Source organism: Panthera leo, chromosome F3 (genome assembly GCF_018350215.1).
Source record: "Panthera leo isolate Ple1 chromosome F3, P.leo_Ple1_pat1.1, whole genome shotgun sequence".
Classification (NCBI taxonomy): Eukaryota; Metazoa; Chordata; class Mammalia; order Carnivora; family Felidae; genus Panthera; species Panthera leo.
Window position 1 is genome coordinate 44,240,231 of NC_056696.1, and position 27,878 is coordinate 44,268,108.

General features: G+C 52.0%; 1 protein-coding gene across 2 annotated transcripts; it reads right to left on the reverse strand.

Moving 5' to 3' along the window:
• Positions 1-1,813: 1,813 nt before the first annotated feature.
• Positions 1,814-27,136, reverse strand: RAB7B (RAB7B, member RAS oncogene family). Of its 2 annotated transcripts, none has more exons than XM_042925877.1 (6): positions 26,972-27,136; positions 18,683-18,751; positions 17,803-17,929; positions 16,839-17,054; positions 11,159-11,284; positions 1,814-3,949 (listed from the first exon to the last, which is right to left on the reverse strand). In XM_042925877.1, the coding sequence occupies exons 2-6, from the start codon at positions 18,733-18,735 to the stop codon at positions 3,869-3,871; spliced, it is 603 nt and encodes a 200-aa protein (XP_042781811.1). In that variant the 5' UTR covers positions 18,736-18,751; positions 26,972-27,136; the 3' UTR covers positions 1,814-3,868. The 2 variants fall into 2 exon arrangements, with proteins under 2 accessions (XP_042781811.1, XP_042781810.1); XM_042925876.1 differs by lacking the exon at positions 26,972-27,136 and adding an exon at positions 22,173-22,270.
• Positions 27,137-27,878: the final 742 nt, after the last annotated feature.

A 27,878-nucleotide genomic window follows, 5' to 3' on the forward strand; every position in this document is an offset into this window, starting at 1 on the left:
ACCTCCGGGGAACTGAGAGAAGTTCCTGTGTGCGGAGCTGAGGGCGGCTGTGGCCCGGGCCGAGGCCTGAGCAGGCAGTGGCCGGCGGTGAGGGGCCTCGTGGGCCACAGACGGATTTTGTCTGTGTGGACGCCACAAGGAGGGCTGATAGGCGGAGTGGCTGGGGAAGGAATAAGAGGGCCGGCGGGAGCCCCACGGGGAGGGTGGTCTGGGCCAAGTCATGCCAGCCGCCTGGACCAGGTGAAGCGGAGGGGTGGGGGAAGGGAGTGGCTTCCGAGAGGGTGAGGACCTGGTGGGCTGTGAGGGTGACAGGGAGGGAACCGCAGCCACGTCCTTCGAGAATGAGGCTCACCCCTCCTCTGGAGGCTGCTCTGGGGCCTCACTGTCGCAAGGCAGGCTTCCCATAGTTACTGTTCCACCCTGAGCCCCGAGCCCCTTCCCTTAATCACTGCTTTCCTCCAATCTTATGGACTTTTTATAATTTTTCTGTATTTCAACAAGGGAAATGCACTGACTTTCTAAGTCTCTACTCCCCTCCCCACCTCCTACATAAACACCTTACCCCCACTACACACACACACACACACAGACACACACACACACCCCATATACACACACTCCCCCCCCCCCCCCCCCCCCCCCCCCCCCCAGTGCACATCCTAGAGGGAGACTCGAGGTGTGCTCACAGAAGGCAAGTCCTCATGTCCTCAGCCCACTGTCACCGCCGGGCCAGCCACGCACAGAGATCAGTTTTGGGTGTCGCTCCTGGCAGGGCTGTTCTGCGGCCGCCACTGGACTGTGTGCTTCTGGGAATAGGACTGCAGTGTGGGTGCTGGCCACCCACCTGCCTCTGCCGGGAGTTGCCTGTGGCAGGTGACAGGACAGTGAGGGAGCCTCTGCTGAGTGGGAGCAGACAACAGAAAAAGTCAGCTGTTTCATCAGATCCTCTTGGGCAGTGTGGCACCCGGCCAGGCCCCGCCCAGGTTTATTTGGTGATAAGATTTGGGTTCGTTTTGGTTTTTCCCAAGTCCCCGGGGTGTGTGCCACCGGGAGCCCTGGCCTGGGTCTTCTCTGTTATTCATTAGCAGCCCAGAGCTGCCCCTTGGGCCAGGGATCAGAGTGGCCTGGACCAGAGCAGTCTGGGGAACTGGGGTCCTCTTTTCTCTGAATGGATGGAGATGAAGGGGCCCCGGCAGGTGCTGGCCACCCCCCCACTCTGGGCTCCGGTGGCTTCTTCGCTTAGCCCGGAGTCACAGCCCCCCGCGTGCTGCCTCCCCTGCCGACCCCTGCCCCTACTGGGTTGGTACCGAGGGCCAGTCTCAGAATCACGAGTGGGGGCACTCTGCCCTCCCACGTGGAAGGTTCTGTCTTCCTCCTGACTCTGGAGAAAACTCAAAATGCTCGGTTTAGGCCTGGGGTGGAATCTCCACGCCGCTCTTGCAAAGATAGAACATTTATCTTCAAGCTGCAGGGTTTCTGGTGCCCAGGCGGGCCTGGCCAGGGGCTCCAGCATTCCGGAGGGCCCTGAAAACATAGCTACTTCCTCAGGGACAGGCTTCACAGGTATGTGTACCCTGCTCTCCTAAGGAAACCTGGGCTAGAATTAACGATCCACTGTTACTGTCTTGAAATCCTTCATCGGTTTTGAACAAGGGCAGGGTATTTTCATTTTGCCCTGGGCCCCTCCTGTTATGTAAGCTGTCCTATTTCATTTTTTGTTGTCTACCCTGAATTTTGCACTATGGAAACATGCTATTTTTTTTTAACTTAATAACAAAATACCAAAAAGGATAAAAAGAAAGGAGGACACATTTATTATTTGTTGCACACGTTTTGAAACAGTTCACACGTCCATTGGTGCCGCATACACAGGATACAGAAGCCCAAACGCCACACATCCCATCCACGGTCCGATGCACTCCCAGGAGAGCCTGTGTGAGGTGTAGAATGCCACTCCCAGGAAGGACACAGAGACGGCAGCGTGTTCCCAGCCACCTGCTCTCTGCCAGATCCGTGCCGCTGCCCGGGGTGAGCCAGCCCTTACTCCACAGCTGGGTGGGCAGACGAGGCTCCCCAGACTCTCCTGCTGACCCCTTCGCCCCTGCAGTATCCCCTGCCTCTGGGAGTATCTTCGGAGTCAGATGCCATCAGAAGTCCTGGGCTCACATCCCAGCTTTGCTTGGAGCTCAGGGCCAGATACTTCTGTGTAGACAGGAGACTTCCATGGAGGGCATGGATGTGGCTTGGGAGCCTCTGAGTGGTCATTTTGCCCACCCTCTTCAGGCTGGGTCCTGTCTATGCTATCTGTTGCCGGAAGAATCTGCAGGGAGAGGGAGTCCGTGAGTTTTCCAAGTCCCTCAATTCTAGTATTTGTCACTTACGTGGATTTCTTGCCTGAATCATTGATGTTACAGTTTTGGCTCAGTTCTTACTAGCTGTAAGAAATTGGGATTCTCCTGCCCCATAAATCTCGCAGGACCAAACATGCCCCCAGTCTGAGCACAAGCTTTGAGGATCAGCATAGAGAGAAAAGCCCTTCTTCAAGGGTCATGGAGAAGCCACTGGCCACTCAGCACGGGAGGGAAGGAGCACTGCTGCCCTCTGGTGGCCAGTCAGCAGAGCATCAAGGAGCCACTCAGGGGGCAGGATCCCTTTTGCTTGTCTCTGGGACAGCAGCTTTGAGTCCTCAGGTAAATGAAAGTTCTTTCACTGTTCCTGGAACACAGCAAATTTGTCCTCACCTCAGGGCTGTGGCTCTTTCTGCTCCCTTTCCATGGAATGCTCTTTGTCCAGATCTCTAATGAAAGTCATCTGTTCATTCTCTAGTTCTGGGGCCAAATGACACCTCCTCAGGGAAGCCCTCCTGGACCACTTTGTCTGAAACAGCACCAACCCCAGTCTTTGTCCCTTTCTATCCCATTACCTCGGTTGCTTTGTCCAAGCACTCATCTGCTATTTGAAAATATCTGTTTAAATTCTGTGCCTATCGCTTCTCTCCCTAATCGGAAAGCCAGCTCCAGGAGAGCAGGGTCCTCGTTTGTTTCATTTGTCACTGGACCTCGGCGCATTGTACATAGCGGATGTTCAACAATACTTGTTGGAGAAATAAATAAATGCATATCAACAAGAGCAACTGAGATTTAAGCAGAGCTTCTGGTCCTCGAAACCATATACTCCGAGGTCGGCAGGACACAAACCACCCCCATTTGACAGATGAGCCAGCTGAGGCTCGGAGAGATTTAGAGGAGTTGTCTGCGCATCCAGCAGAGAGGAATGAGCCCGTCCCGGGTGCCTCTCCTGGGCTCCCTCCGTCCTATACCCTGGAGGGGGCGGAGTATCGTTCCAGGCCTGCACAGTGGCCACCAGGGGTTGAGGCAGGCCCTCGCTTTCTGGCGCTGGTAGCCGGGGTGGCCTGAGCTGCACCCTTGTCCAAAGCTGTGCCGTGGCTTTGCGGGTGCGTGGCGGTATGGGCGAGGAAGGCCAGTCCCCAGGAGCACGTAACGGGACTCCAGACACAGTGGCCTGTCTGCAGAGATGTGCGTTCTGGAGCGAGAGTGTGTCTGGGGAGGGCAGGTAGCAGGAAGGCTGGAGCCAGCCAGGGAACGGTGACTCCTCCCGGCCCGAGATTTGGCTGTGACATTCTGGGTTCCATCGGGGCCCCTGAGGGCCCAGCCCTGTCCTTACTACACTCAGCCCGAGGCAGGGGCTGTGCTCTGATCTGGGCCCAGCACAGATATGAGGGTAGTGCCTGGGCTGGGCTTGGGCAGACGGGGTGGGGGTGGGAAGGGGTAGGGAAGGGCTGGTGGGGGCCGGGATGCCCAGGCCGTGGGCAGGCTTTGTCTGGGCATCAGAGCGGGAGTCTGAAAGATCAGCAACATCTACTCCTGGACTGGTCTTCCGGTGAGAGCTTGATGGAGTCTGTGAGGTAATTCTCTAAGATGCTTCGATACTGGGGAAGGAAAAGAGAAGTCAGAGTTCACATCCTGAGAGGCAAAGATGCCCACCTGCCTTCTGTTTCTCACTGGCCAACGGTGGTTGGGCTTTTTTGTCCCCTCCCCCTTGCGTTGTTAGGAAACTAACAGCGGGGGTGGGGGTGGGGGTGGGGGTGGGGCACTGGTCTTCCCCACCCTCCTCTGTCCTCATCTCTCCTCCAGCTTCTTCCCAGGAGCCCAGAGCAGTTGGGTGGCACCAATCTCCTGACCTACAACAAGGTCCCATAACTTTCCATTCTCCAGAAGGAGCATGGAAGTGGCCAGTGTCACCTAATCCTTGAAAGTGTCACCTGAGGTGACATCTGACCTCCGGCAGAGATGATGACAGCCCTCTCCTGATTTCTGCTGGAGACCTCTCCCCGCAAACACCCCCACACTCACCCTTCGTTCACCATGTCTGCCTCCCAGCCTCCCCCACGGCCACCCCTGGCACCTGAGAAGCCCATTCAATTCTCTGTCCTCCCCCAGATAGACTCAGCCTTTCCACTGGGACTATTTGGCTCTCTGCTACCTTCCCAAACCCCTGTGTCCCAACAAAGCCGGCCACTTCTCTCCCAGGACCTCTTGGCTCAGGGTGAGGCTGAGGTGGGGCAGGGGGCCCTTCTTCCAGGAGATGAATACTAGGGCTAAAGGGTCTCTTCTTAAAGGGACCCCATGTCTTTATTCTGCCCGGCTCTCACCAGTCACTGGGCTTGGCATCCGTGCTCCCCCACAGCTGGTATTGTGTGGGTCAGTGGCCCTCACCGAGCAGCACCCATCACCACTGGTGAATGTCACAACCCTGTCCCAGGAGATGGCGTCAGGCCTCACTTGCTACACCCTGATGATGGTAGCTCCTGAGACACAGGAGACGGTCCCCTGATGCCCCATGACTGAGGGGTCATTTAGCCTCACATGCAGAGGTCATGGTGCGGGGCCTGGGATCCAGCCCTTTTTCATATAGTTTGTTTCCTGAAAGTCCCTGTTTCTCGGTCCTCCCAGGTTGGGTCTCAGGGCCTCCTTAGTCAGCCTCGGTGATGGGCCTTGAGTATCGCTCAGCAAATTATTATATTATTTTTTAATGTTTATTTATTTTTGAGAGCGAGAGAGCCAGAGCATGAGCCGGGGAGGGGCAGAGAGAGAGGGAGACACAGAATCCGAAGCAGGCTCCATGCTCTGAGCTGTCAGCACAGAACCCGACGCGGGGCTCGAACTCACAAACCGTGAGATCATGACCTGAGCCGAAATCGGCTGCTTCACCGACTGAGCACTCCCCCTCAGCAAATTATTTAGAGTTATTAGAATTTATATATGTTTATTTTAACAGGAAGGATGAGTGCTAGGGGTTGGGGGGCAGTGTATGCCCTCCAAATGAAGGTCTATCTCTCTGGAGATGTCCCCACACCCCAGATTGATCTCCTCCTCTGCTGGGGAGGATCTTAGCCCACCGATTACAGACCTGACCCAGGGCACCCCAGGGCTTCCCCGGCTCTCACCCTGAGAGAGCAGAGTCCCACCCAAGGAGCCTGAGAAGACAAAATGGGGCCAGGTGGCTCCTTGTCCCCAGCACCTCCCAGGCCTGGTGTGTGGGCTCCAGCCTCTGCAGCCCTGGACGTGTCCCGTCCTCCACCTGGACCCTGCCGCTGTGTGTGGGGCCCTCTCACGCCACGGAGCTAATGTGGTTAAAATCCCGACACTTCCGGATCTCCCAGTGAGGGACAAGGGAGGGCAGAGCATCACTGTCTAAGCCCCTTTTACCCTGGTGACCCAACTCTCCCTGAAAGGCAGGTTTGGGAAGCATTCTCTGTTTTGTCCTTTGTGGGTCCCTCTGTCACCATTCAAGCCAGAGACCATGACCAGGATCAGGAACTTCCCTAACTGGGTCTTTGGACCCTGTTGCTTCATCACCCCTGAGTGTGCCCCCCCCACCCCAGGTTCACCCGAGGCCCAGCGGGGGGCCCCAGAGCCCCTCATGAACAGAAACCGTGCCGTTGTCCGCAGCACCAGCCTGCAGGGAAGGGGGTGTGGGGCCTCCCGAGCAGCCACAGAGTTTCCTGAGCTCCTCTGCACTCTTTCTAGATCTTTCTAGATTCGCATGGGGTTCTGCCTCTGGAAGGGGTGAGAAACTTCCTCACTCATTACACTGGAGAAGCCTGAGGCCTTCACGCCGGCCTTCTGAACCCGATAACATTCACACGTCCCCAGGTCCAGATCACCGGAGGGCTTCCCATCTGTGACACCATTGCGGGTAATAACGGCGTCATCTTGCTCCTCGGATTTCCCACAAAACTTCTAAGCAACCAGCGGGCCGTAATTGGGTTTCCTGTGTAGCTCTTTTCTCCAGGCCCCTGTCCTCTTGGCCAGATGTGCATCCCAGTGCAGAGCAAACCGGAAGTGTCCTCACGCGTGCACCTACTGCACCTAAGGGATGTGACTGTGCCGGCCTGTGCCTTCAAGCCTGGTCGCCTCTGTGGACCTGCCTTTAGACCCTGCACCTGGAGGACCTCAGAAAGGTCCTGTGATTCCACCCAGCTTACCCGCTAGCCAGCCCGCTTCCCTCCTGGGCATGGCGATGGCGTCCTTCCCCAATTACCCCTCAGGAGCCGGGCCTCCATGCTGCAGCTCGTGCCACAGGGGCAGGGCCTGACAGCACCAGCAGGGATGGTATATTACCAACTTGGCAACAGCAGAATCTCATCCGTGCCAATCCCCTTAAGTAGGTGGTATCCCTTCGTATCATATTTTGGAATAACTAAGTATCCTAGTCCTTGAAAGCGGCCAGACTGGGGAGCGTCTGGGGGGCTCGGTCGGTTGAGCGTCCGACTTGGGCTCAGGTCACGATCTCGTGGTTCGTGGGTTCGAGCCCCGCCGTCGGGCTCCGTGCTGACAGCTCGGAGCCCGGAGCCCGCTGCGGATTCTGTGTCTCCCTCTCTCTGTGTCCCTCCCCTGCTCGCATCTCTCTCTCTCTCTCTCTCTCTCAAAAATAAATACACATTAAAAAAAGAAAAAGAAAGTGGGCAGATTGGGACCCTAAAGTAACCACCTACCATCTTTCCTTTCAAAATGTTCCCCGAGTACCTATTCTGGTGCCATGTTCACAAATCACTCCAACCAGAATTCACCGCAGAGCTCAGGCATTTCAGGGAAGTGTGGATGTCCTGTGGCCCGTGGACTGAGTGCATCACCCCCTTCCTCCCGCGATGCTCCTGCTTTCCCCCCTCTTCTCTAGCTTGGTCCCGAGCATTCCGTCCGAGCGATCGTGCATCTGACTGCCAAGCTGAATAGCTCCCGATTCCTTCTCTCCTACATTCAACCATCATGAGCCCCTGAGGCTCTACCTCCAACGTCTGTTTAGTCCACTTTGTCCTGCCATCTCCATCCTCTCGGGCTTGGGCTATTGCACTACCTTCCCAACCACCCACTGAGCCCATCTTCCATGAAGCAGAAAACTCCCTTGCTGAAAACCCTTATACACAGCTTCCATTTTAAAACAGCTACCTTCTATCTATCTATCTATCTATCTATCTATCTATCTATATATCTACCTATCTATCTATCTATCTATTTATCTGAGAGAGGGTGTGAATGGGGGAGGGGCAGAGAGAACGGGAGAGAAAACACTGGAAGCAGGCTCCGGGCTGTCAGCGTGGAGCCCAGAGTGGGGCTCTAACCCAGGAACCCTGAGACCACGACCTGACCGAAACCAAGAGTCCTATGCTTAACCGACTGAGCCACTGAGGCGCCCCCAGCAACTTTTTACTTAATGCTTTCTCTGTACTAGGAATTGTTTGACTTGGTCCTCGCAACAACTCCATTAGGAAGATATTATTTGTACTTTAAAGACAGGGAAGTGGTGGCTTAGGGAGGCCGTGTGACTTGTGAGTCAGAGGGGGAGTCAGGATTTGCAGTCAGATCTCCCCGGCTTCAGAGCCCCAGGTCCTCCCACCCCAGCCTGGGGCTTCCTCCCCTTGCCGCCTCTCACATCTCCCCTCAAACCCTCCAGCACCGTGAGCACGACACCTCCCTGGGGAGGAGGGGAGAGGCCCTTGCCGGAAATGTCTTTGAGAACTCATCTGACCTCACGACACAGGTGTGCAAACTCCGGTTTCACTTTAAAAGTGCACGTGCGTTTTACAGTCTATGCTCTAGTAAATAATGGTTGTTCTGTTTTAAGGGGAAAATACTTCTCCTCCACGTTTCTAAGGAAAAGGCACAGCCTGTGGGGCTTCAAGGTGCCAGGTGAGCCCCTGTGTGCCTCGGGTCCAGCAGCGCGGTCTGGACACCATGCGCCCGCTGTGTGAAGTCCAGGCGCTTGGTGGGGGCTCTCTAAGCCTTCGTGATCCGTGCTGTTGACCTTGTGGGCCTCATCGCTCGCCCCACACCCCCACTTTCCTGCATGCCACATTTCCTCCTCTTACAGATGGACCCACAGTTGCTTCCTCACATGAGCCCCGTGGCTTGGTGCCTGGGCCTCTGGCCGTGCCCTTCTCTCTCTCCTTCTCCTGTGCCTGTCCCTCCCCCATCCTCCCGTGGCCACCTGCAAACTGTGCTTTGTCTTTCAACACCCAAGTCACATGCCACTTCTCTGGGGACCATCCTTGCCCACCCTCGCCACCAGCCACCACTGAGTCATCTCCATGCCTTGACTTTGCCCCCTCTGTGGCACTTACCTCTGTGACAACCTGTTTGTGAATATCCTACTCCTCTACCTGACCTTAGAGACCCTGAGGTCCATATCTCCAGCCCTAGCCTGATAACTCAAGAAGTGTTTACAGGATTGCATTATTTCCATCTTATAGATGAGGAAACTGAGGCTCAGAGGAGTCATATGCCCAGGGGTCCACTCAAAAACACCAGGGCAGGATTCAAATGTAGGTCAGTTTCGCTGTGGATACCACACTTGTGACTTCTAGACTTCTCATCAGTAAGTTTCCCCCATCAACGTGAGGGACTGACCTAGGGTTGCTCAGCCACTCTTTGGCCAAGTAGGATGGATATTAAAAACAACAACAACAACAGGGGTGCCTGAGTGGCTCAGTCTGTTGAGCGTCTGACTCTTGGTTTCGGCTCAGGTCATGATCTCGTGGTTCATGAGTTCAAGCCCCGCGTTGGGCTCTGTGCTGGTGGCCAGCACAGTGCCTGCTCTCTCTCCCTCTCTCTGCCCTTTCCCTGTGCTCTCAATCTCTCTCTCAAAACAAATGAACAAACGTTACAAAAATAAAACAACAACAACCAAGCAGACAAGCTTCATAAAGTGGACACAGCAAGAAAGATGTAACTTTAAGAATAAAGGACACTCCAATCGACAGCTGACTGGATAAAGAGGTGGTATATATATATATATATATATATATATACACACACACACACACACACACACACACACACACACTGGAGTATTACTCGGCAATCAAATAGAATGAAATCTTGCCATTTGCAACAACATGGATGGAACTAGAGGGTATTATGCTAAGCAAAATTAGAGAAAGACAAATATCATATGATTTCACTCATGTGGAATTTAAGAGACAAAACAGATGAACATAAGGGAAGGGAAGCAAAAATAAGATAAAAACAGAGAGGGAGACAAAACACAAGAGACTCTTAAATACAGAGAACTGAGTGTTGCTGGAGGGCTTGTGAGTGGAGGGATGGGCTAAACGGGTGACGGGCATTAAGGAGGACACTTGTTGGGATGAGCACCGGGTGTTATACGTAGGGGATGAGTCACCGGATTCTACTGAAATCATTATTGCACTCTATGCTAACTAACTTGGATGTAAATTTTAAAAATACTAAAAAGAAGAGAACAAAGGACGCTCCTTCTTCAGAAAGGACAGATGCTGACCACACACAGACACTGGCTGTGGGCCGATGGAACTTCTCCGTGACTCAGCATTTGGCAATCACTGTTCTGTGTCGGTGCAGGATCATTTATCACCTCTCACCATACAAGGTCAAACAACCTTCTTCAGTTTCCAGGGGAGTGGCATGAGCAGGCACATCTGTGGCTTAAGAGCCAGCGTTACGGACTGTATCGTAAAGCCACAGCCCTCGGTCATGTGCTAGAGACGGACATCCCCTGCTTCCTTTTAACACGAGACAGTGAGGGCTGGGGGCCGGGAGGGGAAGCATACGAATATAGCCTGTGTCCGGCCAAACCCTGCGATTAAGGCTTCTCCCTGGGCAGCCTCTTGGGGGTGGTTGCTTCCTCTCTCCCTGGTGGACGACCGCAGACGGGGCCACGGAGCACTTCCGTCCAGGGCAGCTGGCAGCACGGGGCCAGGCTGCCGGTCGACCGCAATGACGGCAGGCACTTCCGCGTCGGGGACACCCCCCATCTCCCATCCTCCCTTCTTCAATTCAAAATCATTGCTGCGATGAGCTTTCCCCCTCTCCTGAGAAGCCCACCGTGATTAAATGTGGCAGAAGAATGAGACAAGCTGAGCCCTTCCCTGCGCCAATGACTCGAACCCTTTTCTGAGTTTCCAGACTCCATATTGGAAGGGGAAGAAAACCCTGTTACTGCTTCCAGGCAGCCTTCCCTGATCTTCCCCTCGTCCCCCTTCCCATCCCTCACAGCTGGGCTGCGTGCCTCCCCTCCCCCTGCCGCTGGGGCCACCTCACCAAATCCTTTCACGCCATGCACCTGTACGGTAACCACACATGGGCCTATCGGGCTCCCCTCCAGAGAGCCAGGGTCCCCGAGCCCTACACGCTGCCGGCCACAGAGGACACACTCCACACGGGGGGCCCACCGCTGTCCATCTCTTTGCCTGGAGGATGTCAGCCACTCCTGCAGACCTGATCGTCCATCTGGACAAATGCTTGGCGCTGTGGGGCCTCTCTCGCCAGTCAGGACTGAACTAGACCAGCAGCTCCCAAACCCTCCCTACACTGGAATGTCTCCGGGGGAGGCACAGAAGCGTGTATTTTAGAAACTCCACAAGGGATCATCAGCCGGACCGAGGGACCACTAACTATGTAACCCAAGGTAGGTTTAGACTTCTGGCACTCTGGGGTTCCAGAACCAGAGCACTGCCGAGCCCATTCAACAACTAATCGAGACGATGAGCCGTCCAGTCCTACCCGCATCCCTACCTGAGTCCAGTGTGTTGTTCTCTGAAGCTCCCCAGTTTCCCATCCTCGGGGCAGCCCTGGAGAATGATACCACCATAGCCACTTACCCTGGACAGAGCCCGGCTGGCCAGCATCTCGAAGGCCTGTACCACGTTGATGTCATTCTTGGCACTGACTTCAAAGTAGGGGATATCTTTCTCTTTACACCAGCCCTGGGCTACCTCCTGGGGCACCTGAGTGAGGGGAAGAAATGATCACTGTATGTATCACCATGGCCACCGCCATCGTAGCGCCCTCTCTCATTACCACCATCGTGTCTCGCCATCCCCACTACTACTCCCATTTATTGAGAAACTTCCCTGTGTCTGAAATTCCACATGTGTTATTTCTTTTTTTTTAATTTTTATTTTTTTACCTTTATTTATTTTTGAGAGACAGAGAGAAACAGGGCACAAGTTGGAGAGGGGCAGAGAGAGAATGGGACATAGAATCCGAAGCGGGTTCCGGGCTCCGAGCTGTCGGCACAGAGCCCGATGCGGGGCTCGAACCCGTGAACCGTGAGATCATGACCTGAGCTGAAGTCGGATGCTTAACCGACCCGGGAGCCCCTCACATGCGTATTTCTTAACGTAAATCTATGAGGTGGGCTTTTGTGAGCTCTGTTTTCCAGATGAGGAAACTGAGGACTGGAGAATATAAACGTGCTCAGAGTGTGTGGGGTTGAGCAGGATTTGAACACAGGCTCGGCAGAACTAGAGCCCAATGTACTATATGCTGCTTTCCTAAGTCTCCTTCTTCAGTCCCTTTATAAGATAAACATGATAGACACTAGCCGGGGTGGAGGGCTTCCTTCCCCTGAGCTGGCTCACCAGGGCCCATGCCCAGGAGGTCTGTTGCTGAGCAGAGACTCAGGTCCTTGCTAACCCTCCTTCCCCAGGGTAGAGTCCGAGGAACAGTTGATAAGCCAGATACTGTGTTAGATATCTTGTCATATTCACTCATTCAATCCTCCTAATGACCCTGTGAGATGGGTCTTATCAGCTCAACTTAGAGATCAGAACACTGAGGCTCAGAGAGGTTCAGCGATTTGCCTCAGATCACACAGCTGAGAAAGGCAGAGCTGCACTGCCGTCCAGCTCAGAGCTCCTGTGGCATGGGCACTGCCCTCTGCAGGGCACTGCAGGAGAACGGTACCCTTTCTCCCTCTCCCACTGGACCACTGATTCCTTGAACTCAGGCTCACGGTCTCCTCAGCTCTTGGCCTGGCAGTGTGGGCCACTCAGTACAGGCAGAATGAGTACATCTCTACCCGAATGCAAACGGCTGATCAGTTTGATCGTGCTGGTTTGGAAAACTCCTGAGAGCCCTGGGAGTTACTTCCAAAGACAATTGGAACCATTGACTTTAATCCCTAATGAATTATTTCAGGGAGGAAGAAATGGCCATATATGGAACATTGGCTGTGTTTGGTACTTTGTAGTCATGATTTCATTGTGCTTAAGGGAGCCAGGGTTTTTTTATCCTGAAGAAAGGACATTCTGCCCCTCTCCCAGAAGACAGCACAGCCAGGGGGCAATCAGAGAATGCCTCCCTCCTGCAGGTCCTAAGGATGACTATCTCATTGCGATTAAAGGACGCGTGACTGTCTCGGCTCCCTGGTCTCACGAGTGGCGGCACCGGAGGCTCATGGTAGCCTCCCACAGAGCCTCTGTTGACACCAGTATTGCCTGGCATTGGGAGGCTCGCCATGTGAGACTGGAGGGTGCAGCCCCTTAGGTCGACTAAGCAGCCTGCCCTTTGGGGAACTGGCTGACACCTCCATACCCCGTGCCTGGGTTCTGGGGGGAAACCCCAGGCCTTTTAGTCTCAGCCTCTGATCTCCAAGACCTTCCTGCCTTTATGGGGAGGGGTTCAGAATTGGCCAGGACTGCTCCCTTCCATGGAGCACAGATGCCCAAGGCCTGGTGAGCAGGCAAGAAGGTTCACAGCTCAGGAACATTCTGAACTCTTTGGAGGAAGCGTCAAGGGTAACCCACAAAAAAATAAGTATTAGAAATTAACACGCTGTACCTTGACGGGGCCTTAGAAATGCAAAGGGCTTCCTATCTTTTAAAGTCCTTAAGTGTGAGGACTGGACTCAGGCTTTTCACTGTGCCTTCCCCCTGCCCACCTTCCACCCCCACCAGGTGATGAGCATTTTGCTGAGCACATCACTGATGTTCTGGGGTTGCAGTAAAAACCATAGTCAAGTGAAAAGAAGCCAAAGGACTCTGCTTCTCCAGGATGCAGGGAGATCTTTTATACTTCATGGCACGAGAAGCAGATGCCCGGATTAGTGCCCAAGGTCACCCGGCAACAGAGCTGGGGGGACAAGGCTGCACCTGCAACCCGCTGATCTCCACTCCCTTCTCTCCCACTGGACAGTGACTGGGCCTGTCTGGTGCCTGGTTGTGACAGATGTTTTATCTCATTTGTCCCCGATCTTTCTCTGTTGGGTTTATATGGAATGATTAAGTCGCGCTCCAAAATGTCAGTTGAGATTATGTTGCAAATTAACATTCTTTTTGGATGCCCCTTCTCCTCTCCCAAACTGAACCCCAGCAAGCGGGCCTGGGAAGAAAGCCACCCAGACAGTGCTTTTCACTATTTGCTTCCAAATCTTGTTACAATTTCATCATTGTCTCAGTCATCTTGTTCTTTATTTATTTATAAAATAATAGCTCTTTATAATTTAGGCTCTGACTGTGGAAATAAACTCAGGGTGCGGTACTTGGGGACTTGGGAAATAGGAAATTTTTGAAAGCTTTCCTTCTGTTAATTTGGCTTTGGGCTGACGATATATACTATTAACATTTTGCTTCTCCTGTTAACTGCTTGTTCATCAGAGGCCAAATGTTTGACAAAACTAGCTCAATTCGCATAATTTTATTTATGATGTCTTTGCATCTCATACGCATTTTAAGCGATCAATTGTATGAATGTTAACATTAGTGTGTCAAATACATCTGAAACCACTACCAAAAATAACTGAGACTTATTTCAGAAAATATAATCCCCATGTTATGAATCAGTGATCAGTCAGAAACTGCCTTCCTGAACATAGAGCAAAGGATTCACATCCTAGTGAATAAATCCCTCATAGCACAGGTATTTGCAGAACTGTTCTTTCTAGCAAACTAATATTTTTTCACTATTGCCTTCTGTAGAAGGAATAGGGATTTTAAAAAATCAAAGTCAGAAATTTCTTTAAAATCATTCTGGTGAGATATATATATATATATATATATATATATATATATATATATATATTATTGTTCTAAAACCTACATAAACACAGGATTTGCCATTTTAACTATGCTTAAGTGCACAGTTTGGTGGCATTAAAGCATATTCCCGTTGCTGTGTCACCATCATCCCCATCCAACTCCAGAACTTTTTACTCATCCTAAATCTAGCAGTAGACTTTTAAACATTTATCTCCTTTTTATTAAGTGAGAAAAACTCCTGTGTTTTCCCAGCTCATCCCTTGGAGAACGCAAGAGGGAAGGTAACGATGGTTTCTGTGGGCTAAGTTTGCCAAATGCTTCATAGCCATCATTTCCTTTAAGTCCCCAGCCACCTCATGGAATCTGTGTCTGGTCTGCACCTCACAGACGAGGACCCTGGAGCTGGCCCAGGGCAAGCACAGACTTGAGCCCAGAGAAGGCGCTCCTTCAGGTAGCTCTCGGCTAGGCTCGTATGCGCTCACCTCTGTTCAAGTGAGCCCAGAGCATGCCTCCCGGCTGGCCTTCTCTGTTCCCCAAGCCCTCTGCTAAGCTGAGGCAAAACAAGGACATTGGAGGGCAGTGGTGTCCCGGCGTCACCTCTCCTCACTCACGGTTCCTCCTGTCTACTTCCCTGCCCTCATTTCATTATTGCTTAGCGTTTTCCCCACCTCTGCTGATGCCTACTCTACCAGTCCCCGTCCCGGGGCTGCCCTGTGGAAAGATGAACTCCCCTCGCTTCCCTCCTCCAGGGTCCTCTGTCACCTCCCTGTCCTGGCTGAGCCCTGGCTTTTCCTGGAGTCTCTGTTCCCCCTGTCGCCCTCTCCCGTGGGGGCTGTGTCTACACCCTGCTCACCGCAGACCCCAGAGATGGCGATGAGCTTAGCTGGGGCCTCCCTGTTGCCTTCAAATCTCTCTTCTTCCTCTCTTTCTGCAGAGCAAAGCTCCTCCCCTGAGGCGTGGATGGTCCCCTCCACCCCTCGTGTTATCATTGGCTCTTTCCATCCTGCTTGTTTCCGTGCTAATCCTGTTGTCTCCACCTCTCAAGGTAGCCTCCCCTGCCCCTCCAACAGAATGCATCTTTTCTCCACTTCAGTCTCTTCTTCCCAGGGCCTGACCCAGGACCTCTGTCAAATATCAAATCTGGTCTCCCATTCGGTGACACAGTCTCCTTCCCTTCCACCTCCACCTGTCCTCACTCCTTCTGTCCTGCCCTTCTGCCTTGGACACTGCAGCTAGCTGCTGTTCCTCCAAACCTTCCCCTGGCTCTCTTCTTTCCTGGGTGGCTTGTCAGTGCCCCCACACCTCTATTCTTCAGCTACTCTCGTCTGGAAGAACCTTAGTCCCAGGTCCCTTGTTCCTGGCTCTCACCCCATACATGGCTGCTGGGGAAAAACAATCCAGACACCAGCTCCAACTCCTGGTCTCCTCCTTCAGCTGAGCCCCTAGGGTCACCCATCTGTTCTTGTCTTTGTCCTTGATTGCTCTCCAGAGTAAATGGCAGAGCTTCGCTATGAGTCTTGATACTTCTACTTGGTCCTCTTTCGCTTCCTGCTCAACAGAAGATGGTGCCTCTGATTTCACTGAGAAAAAGTCAGAACGTTATGCATGCATGCATCCGTCCGTCCATCCATCCAACCATCCACCCATCCATCCATCCATCCATCCATCATTGCAAATGATGCCTCAGTTCTATTTCTTTTCTCTATTTGAACCATTGTGAAAACATAGTTCAAATATGATGGCTCAGTTCCTCATTCCTTTTCTCTATTCGAAACACTAAGACAATCTTGTTCAAATGGTTCTTTTTGGTGTCATTTTAGGTTTGTTCGGCACAAGAGCATCTTTTACAAATTAAGTCTGCCTCTATTGTTTTCTCATTGGTAGGCAATAAGGAAAGAGCTCTAATCAATGCTACTGCAGTGGTAAATACCTACACGAGTGGGGTCCCTGCAGCCATGGAGCAGACTGCTTGCCATTGCATAGCCAGATAATCCAATATATGCCCATGGTAATAAAAAGACATATTACTACTTTCCCAGAAAACTTACAGATTCAAGAATTGATAACTGTGATCCCCTACCTGACCCTGGGTAGAAATACTGTTTTACAGGTAAATTCAAATTCCACCTGCCTACCGCTGATGCCTTAATTCCTCCACTCCCTGTCTCTAGACAAAATTGCTTTCACTTCTCAAGTCACAGCATGCTATTTCTTGCCTTTGCTCATGCTGTTTCTTCAGCCTGGAACCCACCTCCCCTAGGAAGCCCTTCCTATATTCTGGGTTTGAGTAAATGCCCTTTCCCTGTGGTCGCCAAATATCCAAGGTATATCTCCGTCATTTTATTTACCGTAATGTGTCATAAGCATTTTTCAAGTGTCTGTATGCACTATTAGGCTGCAACATCTTTAAAGTAAGGACTGTGCCTGATTCAGCTCCCTGTGTGTGGGACCGACCACAGTGCCTGGCACAGAGTAGGTGCTCATGTAATGTTTGGTGGATGAACGAAAGTATGACTGGTACCTGCCGATCTGCGAGATCAATCTTGTTTCCCAGCACCACCATGGGGTAGGACGGTTCCATCGGAATCGTTTTGGCCAGGACGTCACCCCGCCAGGTATCCAGTGCTTCAAAAGACTCTAGGTCGGTGACATCGAAAGCCAGGATGCAGCCATCAGAGCCTTTGTAGAATGTGGACACCATGGAGCGAAACCGCTCCTGTCCACCCGTGTCCCAGATCTGGAGGGGAAGAGCAGCCGCCCCATTGGGCTGTGATGAGTGCCTGGAGGTAGGCCCAGCTGGGTGCCATGATGTCAAAGTGTCCTTTTCTGGGCAGGAAGCAGACAGCCTTGGCACAGGTGCTTGTAGTCCTTTCAAGCACGGGCAACTCAACCCTGTTGCCCGTGTTCGTGACAGTATCTTCGCACTGTCATTTAGCAACCCAAGAGCACTTAACATCTGAGCTCTCACGTTCCCCCTGGGCCATCAAGACAGGCACAGTTATTCTCACTGTTATTCTCACCTGATAGATTTGGACCCTGGGAATGACTTGCCCAAGGTCACTTACCAACTTTTCCAGTGAACCTGCGACTAGGAATAAGGCCTCCCAACATCTGGATTAGCCTTCCTCCCCACCCCCGCCCCCCGCCCCAGATCAGGGATCAGCATTTCTTTTTCCTTGAAGGGTCACGTAGTAAATATTTTAGGCTTTGTAGACCTAACTGTCTGTTGCAACTACTCAACTCTGCCTTTGTAGTGCAAAAACAGTCATAGACCATAAGTAAACAAATGGGCATGGCTGTGTTCTAATAAAACTGTATTTGTAAAAACAGGTCGTGGAGCACATCTGGCCCATGAATTGAAGTTTGCTTATCTCTGCTCTAGACCGTTGTAGTTCCTGGTGCACACGGCTGTGCGAGTGGCCATCTAGGGAATGTGGGATGATGTCAGGTACGCGGGCTGAAGAGGGAGAGGCAGAGCAGCTTACCTGTAGCTTCAAAGTTGTGTCATCCAGTATGATAATCTTGGAGAGGATGCTGGCCCCCAGTGTGGTCTGGTAGTCCTCGTAAAACGTCTTGTGCACATACTGGTGGAGGAGGGAGGTCTTCCCCACACTGAAGAAAAAAACCCAAACACATGTGAACAACACACACACACACACACACACACACACACACGCACACCCGGACTCTTCTCAGAATCTTGCCATGCGCCTCTCGCTGCCACCTCTCTGTGATTCTGAATTTCTAACATTTGCAGTCCAAGGACCACAGTGAGCAGTAAGGGATCAGTGAATGGACTCTAGAAGTAAGGACCAGTCCGGGACGCCTGGGCGGCTCAGTTGGTTAAGTGTCGGACTTCGGCTCAGGTCATGATCTCACGGTTCGTGGGTTCGAGCCCCATGTTGGGCTCTGTGCTGACAGCTCGGAGCCTGGAGCCTGCTTCCGATTCTGTGTCTCCCTCTCTTCCCTTCCCCCGCTCGTGCTCTGTCTCTGTCTCTCTCTCTCTCTCTCAAAAATGAATAAACATTAGAAGTAGGGACCAGTCCGAATGAGGAGAGAAGTTTGCAGAGAGTGGAGCGTCCCACAGGTCAGGCCTTTCCTATATTTGACAGAGGTGGGAGGACAGACGGATGCCAAGTGGTTTGTCTAATCCACATAGCTAGTCACTGCAGAGTTAGGGCAGACCTGGGACCAGTAACCAGACATCCCGACTCCCAGCCTCTTTTGCCCATCTCTCCTCCCTGATGCCACTCTGAATCAGAGAGAGACCCATGGCCGGTGGGAAATATGCAGGAGGCCTCACTGCCCTTGGGTAGGGGGCTGCTTCCCAATCCCCACACCCTGAGCTGATCTTGGCTTACTCACCCCAGGGCTCCGATGATGATGAGTTTCAGGTCCACCTTCTTCCGGGGATTCATGGAGGGGCTTCGGAGCCTGTAGGGAAACAGAAGTCGTCTGCATGCTGGCCAGAGTCCCGTGTGGCCATTGTCACTGAGGCTGGCCTCTACTTTCCCTTCCTTGATGTGCAGATCACTGCTCTGGGCCCGGGACTCAGGTGGGGCTGTTCTCCAAAGGAGATAGGGGACCAGCAATGCTGATGCCCTCCCTCAGCTTCCCCTCGGGGCCTCCCCAAGGCTGGAAGTGTGGTGGCCCCACAGGACAGGCACATCTCTCACTCTTCAGCATCACCAACCCTGTTCTTGGAGGCAGCCCGGAGCGCCAAGAAGACCGCACGGGGTTGAACAGAGGCCTCGAGGACAGTCAAACCAGCAGCCAGGGGTGGAGAGCAGTGCGGGAAGAGGAGATGGGGGCAGGACAAGGGGTCCATTGTCAGGACTGCCCGAGAGGCTCTGGATGGGAGAGCGCCCCTCCCCCAGCCCGAGGTGTTGCTGCAATCACAGAATCAAAAGGCTCTTCTTTAATGCAGCTGGTGGGGGTATAATTGGTACATGTTTCTGGAAAGCTAGTTGGCAGCAAGTATTGAGAGCCTTAAAAATGTTCCTGCCGTCCACTTCTAGGAATTTGTCCTGGGGAAATAATCTGAGATGCAGGCAAAGATTCTGGTTCAAGAATGTTCTTCACAGTATTATTTATAAACATCCAACAACAAAGAAGTGGTTAAATAAATCATGGCACACAATAGACTATTAACATGGAGTTTTGGAGACTATCATACTAATGTGGGAAAATGCTCATGCCATAGGGTCTAAAAGAAGACAGAAGACACTGCACTGTATATACGATACCATCACATATATGAAAATGAGTTCCTACTTGCATAGAAAAAAGCCTAGGAATAAATATACAACAAACTTAAGTGGTTGATTCTGTGTGGTAGGGAAATTATACAATTTAACATTTGTTCTCTGTGCTTTTTAGTATGTTCCATTTTTTTTTTCAACTTTTTTTTTTTTATTTTATTTTTTTTTTTATTTTTGGGACAGAGAGAGACAGAGCATGAACGGGGGAGGCCAGAGAGAGACGGAAACACAGAATCGGAAACAGGCTCCAGGCCATTTTTAAATAACACACATGTCAAACAGGTATTGTTCCTGTAAGAAATAATTTGTTTCTTTCCTATAAGAAAGAAACATGTATATATGCATGTATGCATTTTACATATACATGTACATATTGATTATTTAAAAAGGTTTTTTTGATGTTTATTCACTTTTGAGAGAGAGAGAGAGAGAGAGAGAGAATGAGAGTGTGGAAGGGGCAGAGAGAGAGGGAGACACAGAATCTGAAGCAGGCTCCAGGCCCCGAGCTGTCAGCACAGAGCCCGATGCGGGGCTCAAACCCACGAACTGTGAGATCATGACCTGAGCTGAAGTCAGACGCTCAACCAACTGAGCGCCCCATATTATTATTATTTCTCAACAAGCTAAGGCAAAACTGTTGCAGGGGATTGTGCTTAACTGGCTCTTTGGCTCTACCCTTACGTGCACACGTATGTGTATACAGTTCCCAACTCCTGAGTGCTCCAGACTTGGACGGAGCAGGTAGGCATGCTGAGCAAACCTTGATCTGACTCAGCCTGGCTGAGGTGTCAAAAAGGTCAGTTTGAGTTTCCTTAGGGTCCTGGAAAAAGCTCAAAATAAGATGTTCTGAGGCCTTGGTTCTAATTCTCTCATGTTGCCACCGTGTGACGTTGGATCATTTACTTCCCCTCTCTGAGTGTTGGCTTTCCAACTAGAGAATGAGCAAGTTGGGCACCAAAGACTCAAGGTCCCTTCTGGTTGAAAAATACTTTATCAACTGGAGCTCTAACTCACTGGCCACAAGGGCCTTGCCCGGGGGTGCCTAGGCCCCAGGGGCGTAGGGCTGTTAGTGCCCCTCCACGAGCCATGTCGTGGCCCCAGGGTGATTTGAGGCTCGGCTCAGAGCTGTTTGTCCGAAGAGCCAGAGCTGGTGTCACTGGACCTTCTGCGGTAACCCAGGAGGGCTGGCTTGGCATGATGGGCAAGACCTCTTCGTGGTAATCCGCGACAGTCCTTCAAAAAATCCCGACACGGTCACTGCATTCCAAAGCCCTGCACTAGACACAAGCACGAGCACAAAAATGGAGCAAATAGGAAACCACCCTAAGGAGTCATCATGGGAGAAGGCACAGGCTGAGTGATTACACCAAAGACAAAGCATAAAGCGTCCCAACAGAGGCACAGAGAAAGTGCTGGGGGAATTCAGGGGTGGGAGAGAAGCCCTGAAGGAAGGAGACATGTGGTTGTGCGGGGGGTGATATTTCAGAGGGAGGGGATGAAGTAATCAAAACCCTGAGAACAGGTGAATGGAGAGGGTGGATGGTTTGGAAGGGTGAAGCGAAGGGTATGGAGATAGGAAAGCAGGGAGAAGAGGGAAGATTTAAGGTGGGTCCTGGAGGTCCGACCAAGGACTCGGTCCTCTCATTCATTCAGCAACCATTCTCTTTGCTCCAGACAGGCAGAGGAAGATAATTCAAGGTATTATCCAGGGCTGGCATTTTGTCTTGGGTGTCACTGCCCACAGGGAAACCAGCCAAGGGAGAAGTGGCTCAGAAGCTTGTGAAAGGTACATGTCTTCAAGCATCAGTTACTGCTCAGAAGGGGAGTGGGAGCCATGGTGAGCTCTTTCCTAATGTCTTTGGTACAAGATTCCAACCTAGTTTTAAAAGCCAATGCAGTGCCCTTAGAAAGGGAGTCAGGACCAAAGGGAGGCAGGGACCAGTGGGGAAGGAATCAGCACTGACGGAGTACCTGCAGGGGCTGCTCTGCGTCCTCTGATTGCTTCGAGAACCCTCCCAGTAGCCTTATGAGATGAGTCTTGAGACTCAGAGAAGCCAAGTCATTCATATCTCATCCAAGGCCATACAGGTAGTACAGGGATGAGCCAGCGTTTGCATGGAAGGCCTCCAGCGTTTGCAGGAGGCTCCTCTGTGCCACGTTGCCTCCTGACCTCTTGAGTTTGAGCCCATGGAATCTATGTGCATGGGATCTGGGGTGCTGGGCTCCCGTTTGGTGAGGACTGACAAAACCCTAGCAGAGTTGGAGGAGATGGAGAGAAAGGTGGCCAAAGTGACAAGAGGTACGAACGGGAGCCGAGGGAACGGGTCTGCGGAACAAGAGCTGTTGTGTGAGGATTGACCACCAAGGTCAAGATTTGGCCAGCCTAGTTGGAGGGGAATGTGTTCACACACAAGCTGCCATGCTGGAGTCATATCTATGCTCACGCTATCCTCTAACATGTTTTCCGCCCAGCACTGCATAGAGGACTTTGTGAATGTGCAAACAAAACTATGCATATCATTGTGAGGTTAAATGAATGAATACATTATTATAATATGTTTAACGCAGACAATACATTATTATAATATATTTACCGGCCGCAATTAAAGGTTCAAGAGATGTTAGCTCTTTCGGGGGCACTTGCGTGGCTCAGTCGGTTGGGTGTCCGACTTCGGCTCAGATCATGGTCTTGCAGTTCGTGAGTTCCAGTCCCACCTCGAGCTCGCTGCTGTCAGCACAGAGCCGGCTTCAAATCCTCTGTCTCCCTCTCTCTGCCTCTCCCCCACGTGCTCTCTCTCAAAAATGAACAAAAATTTAAAAAAAAAGAAAGAAATGTTAGCTGTTTTATGACGATTGTTAGCACACAAAACGAGCTTGCCAGACTGACACCATAGGTCTCTATTTTACCACTCAAGAACCAGGTGTCTAGGGGAGTTTAATTGTTCCTGTCTAAAAACACAGACTAGAAGTGGTAGGACCCGGATTAGGAGCTAGGTTTGGAATCCAGGCCTAACTCCGTAGACCACACCCTCACCTGCTCATTCTACTGTCTCTTCCGTAAAACTAGGATGAAGATCACACACCTGCCACCAGGTGCCCCTGTCAGAGAGGCTCCGGGGCTGGGTGGCGTGGGCTTGACATGGGACAGCGCGGCCAACGTGCTTATGAAGGGGAAGTGGGGTGAGGGCGGGCGGGTAGAGAGTGTGCATATAACAGAGGATCAATATCCACTACCTGGGAAGCTCTCTGCAGATAATCAAAGATAATATACAACGTAACAGTGGGCAAGGAATATGAATACGCAACCCAGAAGTCTTATGAATGAAAAGCCATCAGCTTCGAAAAGATACTCAACCTTACTAATTTTTAGAGACATACAAAGTTTAAAAATACCATTTTTTTTTTACCTCCAGAGAGTGGCACAAATTAAAAGGACTGATGGTGAAATTAAGTGTTGGCAAGTGTATAGGGGAAGCACTAATATGTATTGTTGATAGGCTATGAATAGCACAGCCTTTTTTGGAGGGAAAGTTGACAGTAGCAAAGTTCGATACGCACGGGCCACAGTCTAATTTTAGGCATCTACCCTCAGAACGCACCTATGCTCAAACATACCTTTGTACAAAGACATTGTCGTAACCCAAATGTCCATCAATAGGAGGTTCTCTACATAAATTATGATCCATTCAGATTTTGGGATACCAGGTGGCTTTAAAAAGAGTGAAGTGGGGTGCCTGGGTGGCTCAGTCGTTAAGCATCCGACTCTTGATGTCAGCTCAGGTCATGATCTCACGGTTTGTGAGATGGAGGCTGCACGGGGCTCTGCGCTGACAGCACGGAGCCTGCTGGGGGTTCTTTCTCCCTCCCGCACTCTCTCAGCCCCTCCCCCACTCGCTCTTCTTCTCTCTCAAAATAAATAAATAAACATGTAAACGATCAAGAAAAACAAAGAGTGGAGTAATGAAGTAGAAAAAAAGTGATAATAATTTAAGTAAAAGAGAACATCCCTGAATGTTTTGTACAGCATGATCTCGATTGCGTAAAAGCAAACAACAACCTTGCTTGCGTGGCTGCATAGTTAATATCCTATTTGTGCTTGTCCTGCATACACAGAAAGTTGTGGATAGATACACACTAAATGATTAATAAGAGGTAGGGAAAGGTAGATGAGAAGCTAGGGGCTATTGTTTTATTTTATATATGTCTTGTGTTAACATTTGTCACACAAGGCTTAGTCGTTACATAATGAAACAGTATCAAATGTACTTAAAGAAACTTAACATTTCTTTATTTTTTTTTAATGTTTATTTATTTTTGAGAGAGAGAGAGAGACCGAGAGTGAGAGGGGGAGCAGGCTCCAGGCTCTGAGCTGTCAGCACAGAGCCCGACGCCAGGCTTGAACTCGTGAACCACGAGATCATGATCTGAGCCAAAGTTGGACGCTGAATCGACTGAGCCACCCGGGCACCCCTAAAGTTCCTTTAAAAAGAGCACATGGGTGGATGACAGCCCCAAGTCATCTGAGTGTGATGTCCTGACAAGACAAATCACTTTGGTGTCTGGGGCAGGAGAGGGAGGTCATCTCATACCAGGGAGTGATCATGAGTTTTGGAGTCAGCGTGCTTATTCTACCTCCATACATTTGTGACCTTGGGTGAGTTGCTCGACCTTGGTGAGTCGGATCCCTCATGGGTGAAGTGGGCATCACTTGTGGCTGTGGCTTATTCTGCAGGGGGGCATGTGTCATTTCTGATAGCACAAAAGGCTCCTCCAATGGGGGAAGACCCAGATGAATGGTTACTAGTTGCATGGGGGCGGGGCAGAGATCTGATTGGTAGCACCTGCCACTTTCTGTGGGGTAGATACTCCCACCGTGGTGGATTTCAAGCTACCAGTGTGGAGCCTGCTCCAGTACGCGGTAGGAGGAACCCCAAAGATCATCTTCTCCGATCCCCCACCCGGGGCTTGAGCCATCTCGACCTCGTTCATGGAAAGACGGAGCTGGATCTGCTCCCATAGAGCTTCTTCCCTCCACTAGGGGTGGATTTCTCCTGGGGCCACAGAGAACATGCAATCTTCCTCTGCCACATGCCAGCCCTTCTGAGGTTTAATGTCTTCTCCTTGGTGTTTCTTGACTCTTTCTTCTTCAGATCCTTGTGACTCGCCTTGGCCTTGACTCTGAGCTCCCTTTACCCCACTACCACCCTAGTCCCCTTCCCCTGGATGTGCCCTTCCAGCACGCTGCTGCTGCAGACCCCCTACCCCTACTGCAGACTCTCAGAAGGGGAAGGATTTGCTGAGGCTGCTACTTAAAATAGCCTGGCCCTTGGGTCCCAGGACCCCCTAGGCGTCCCTTGCCCCCTAGCAGCAACAAGGGGGTGTCCAGAACTGTCACCGGCGAGGGAAGGCAGCTTGGTGGCAGACACCGGTTGGACTCACTGAGGAGGCATGTGTAGGTTTCAGACGGTGGCTGAAGTCCCTTCCCACGTCTCTGGGCCCTGCCCTTGGCTGGACTTCGGCCATAGCTGTCTTTTTAAGCCTCCTCCCGCCCACCCAGCTACCTCAGATGCTTCAAACCAGGGCATCCTCTTAGAGGCCAGGCTGAGTCACCACCCTCTACTGTTAAATAACAGTGACAAGCAGGCTTGGAACGCAGGGCCCTGCCTTCAGCCAGCCCCGATCCACCCAGACCAGAATCTGCAGGCGACTCAGCCCCCACTGCATGTGACTAACTCCTCTCCCCTTGTTGCCTGGTAGTCCTTCTAAGACTGGAGCCCTGGTCCTGCCCACCTGCCAAAGTTACGGTGTAGCTCAGTCCCTAGGAGCAAGAAAGCCTGGGTTGATGCCCCTGGGCACACACACGTGCGTGCACGCACACACACAGGCACACGCACCTGTGTGCGCATACACACACACCACCCTAGGGTTTGGGGGCCAGTCTTACACGAGCCCTTGGACTTGGTCTGCTCTCACCATCCTACTTCCCTTCTCTCCCTCCCCCACTGGCCCCAACCGGGACCCAGGTACAATCTTCGGCCTCGCTGGTAAGGCGAGGTGTCATTTCTGCTGACAAGGAAGAAGGATGAGGGAGACCAGTGAGCAGGGGCAGATGAGAATCCTGAGGCAGGCAGTCTCCCCGCTTTGCTCCCATCTACCCCACTTTCAGTGCCTCTCCTCCCTGCTACCACGTCTTGGAAAACGACAAATGCATCCACCCTAAAAATAATGGGATTTACAGTCGTGGGAATAAAGTTTGTCTTTGAAAATAAATGATCTATGGAGCACGAAGCTTTATTGCCCTGTGGGAAGGCTCACGACTCTGCCTTGCCCTCCTAAATCCTAGCAGGTCTAGACCTGCTCCCCTCCAGGACGTGTGTCCATAGCTCTGGTTTCAGGAGGCTCAGCGCTCGTGTTCTTTAAGTTCTTTGGAAGTATTAGTCCTGTCTCCCCAAGTAGACTCTCAGTGCCCAGAGGACAAGAAAGTGCCTCCCACCTCTCTATCCCTCCGTAAAGCCTGACCCATGCTGGGAATATTGAATCTTCAATAAACAGTCATTCATTCATCCCCATCTATCCATCCACCTATCCATTCATCCACCTGTCTATCCATCCATGTATCCATCTGTCCATCCATCCATCCAGCATGGGTACTATATGCCTACTATGAGTCCGCACTATGTAGGTCTGAGGGTACAGACAAGTTACTATTTCCATGGGACTTGTGTGGTGGGGCATTGACTGACGAGCTCAGAGAAGTTATTTTTATAAATGCATGCTGCCTGGCAATTCTAGGGCACCCTGCAGGTTATAAAATGCCATCACAGTCCAGTGGATTCCTGAGTCAAGAACAGCTAGCTAGTGGCAAGCTGAGACCAGAACCCAGATCTGTCCAACTCTGTTGACTGGCTTGCTTAGCACAGCAGAGCTGTGCCAGGAGACATATTTATGATTTAGGACAAAAGGACACTTTTCTACTCTAGGAGTTTCTCCTTCCCCAATGAGACGCTTTGGCCAACGGGTTCCACCCAAGGAGGTGCCCTGTCGATGTGGCAAGGCGACCTTGGGTGCTGGCTGGCCTTCCTCTGCTGAGCCAGTGGCAGTGTCCTCCCGCTGAGACTGTTGGCCCGTGCAGAGCCGGGAGCCTGGGCCCCAGCAACCCAGGCTGGGCTGGGCTGGGCGGGGAAGTCCCTTCCACCTGGCTCGCTGCCATGCCCTGGGAGTTTCCCTGGTGGGCAGTGGGGTGGGGGGGTTTCGGGTTGGATCTAAGCCCCGCGGCTGCCAGATTCTAAGCCTCATCCCTGCCTCCATTCCCCACCTCCCTCCCCAAACCCAAATACCTCTAGGGCTTGCTGGGACAGACCAAAGAACTGAGAAAAACTTTCAAGGCACTTACGGCTGTGGCTGCTTAGCATCTGGCCTCCCCTGAGGGCAGGCGGGCCGTTCTCTCTCTCGGAGTCTGGGGGTCTCCTCTTAGAGCAAAGGTCTCAGCCGGTTCAGAGGAAAAAGGCTCTGGAGCAGAAGAGCTTATTGAGGCCAAGCTACTTCCTTCTGTTTTCCTCCTCTCCCTCTCGTGCACAGACTTGGGAAAGTTGCAAAAGAGGCTGGGCCGGGTGAGCTCAGCTGTGTGGGTGGAGGGGGTGGGGTGGAATGGGAAGCTTGGCTTCAGAGCTCACTCGATTAGGCACCCCTGTGAGAATTGGGTTTCCTGGGAATCTGGCCCCAGGGGAACGAGGAGTGGAAGGTTCGAGGTGTGGAAGTGTGTGGGTTACAGCCTTCAAGGGCACCCCTGTGAGAATTGGGTTTCCTGGGAAGCTGGCCCCAGGGGAACGAGGAGTGGAAGGTTCGAGGTGTGGAAGTGTGTGGGTTACAGCCTTCAAGGGCACCCCTGTGAGAATTGGGTTTCCTGGGAAGCTGGCCCCAGGGGAACGAGGAGTGGAAGGTTCGAGGTGTGGAAGTGTGTGGGTTACAGCCTTCAAGGGCACCCCTGTGAGAATTGGGTTTCCTGGGAAGCTGGCCCCAGGGGAACGAGGAGTGGAAGGTTCGAGGCGTGGAAGTGTGCGGGTCACAGCCTGCAAGGCGACACGCAGGTTTGGGGGCACCACGCAAAGCCTCCAGCTGGTTTTCGGGACTTCTGCCTGGGCCGCTGGAGGCCACCCAGTGAAGGGAACCTTTTGTTTGTTGAGGCGTTAGACCCACATGTGCATTAGATTCGGTGCCACCACCAGCCTGGCGGGGAGACGGTCCTCATGCCTTGTTCCGACCCTAATACTGTACACACACCACATCATAGCACACTGCCA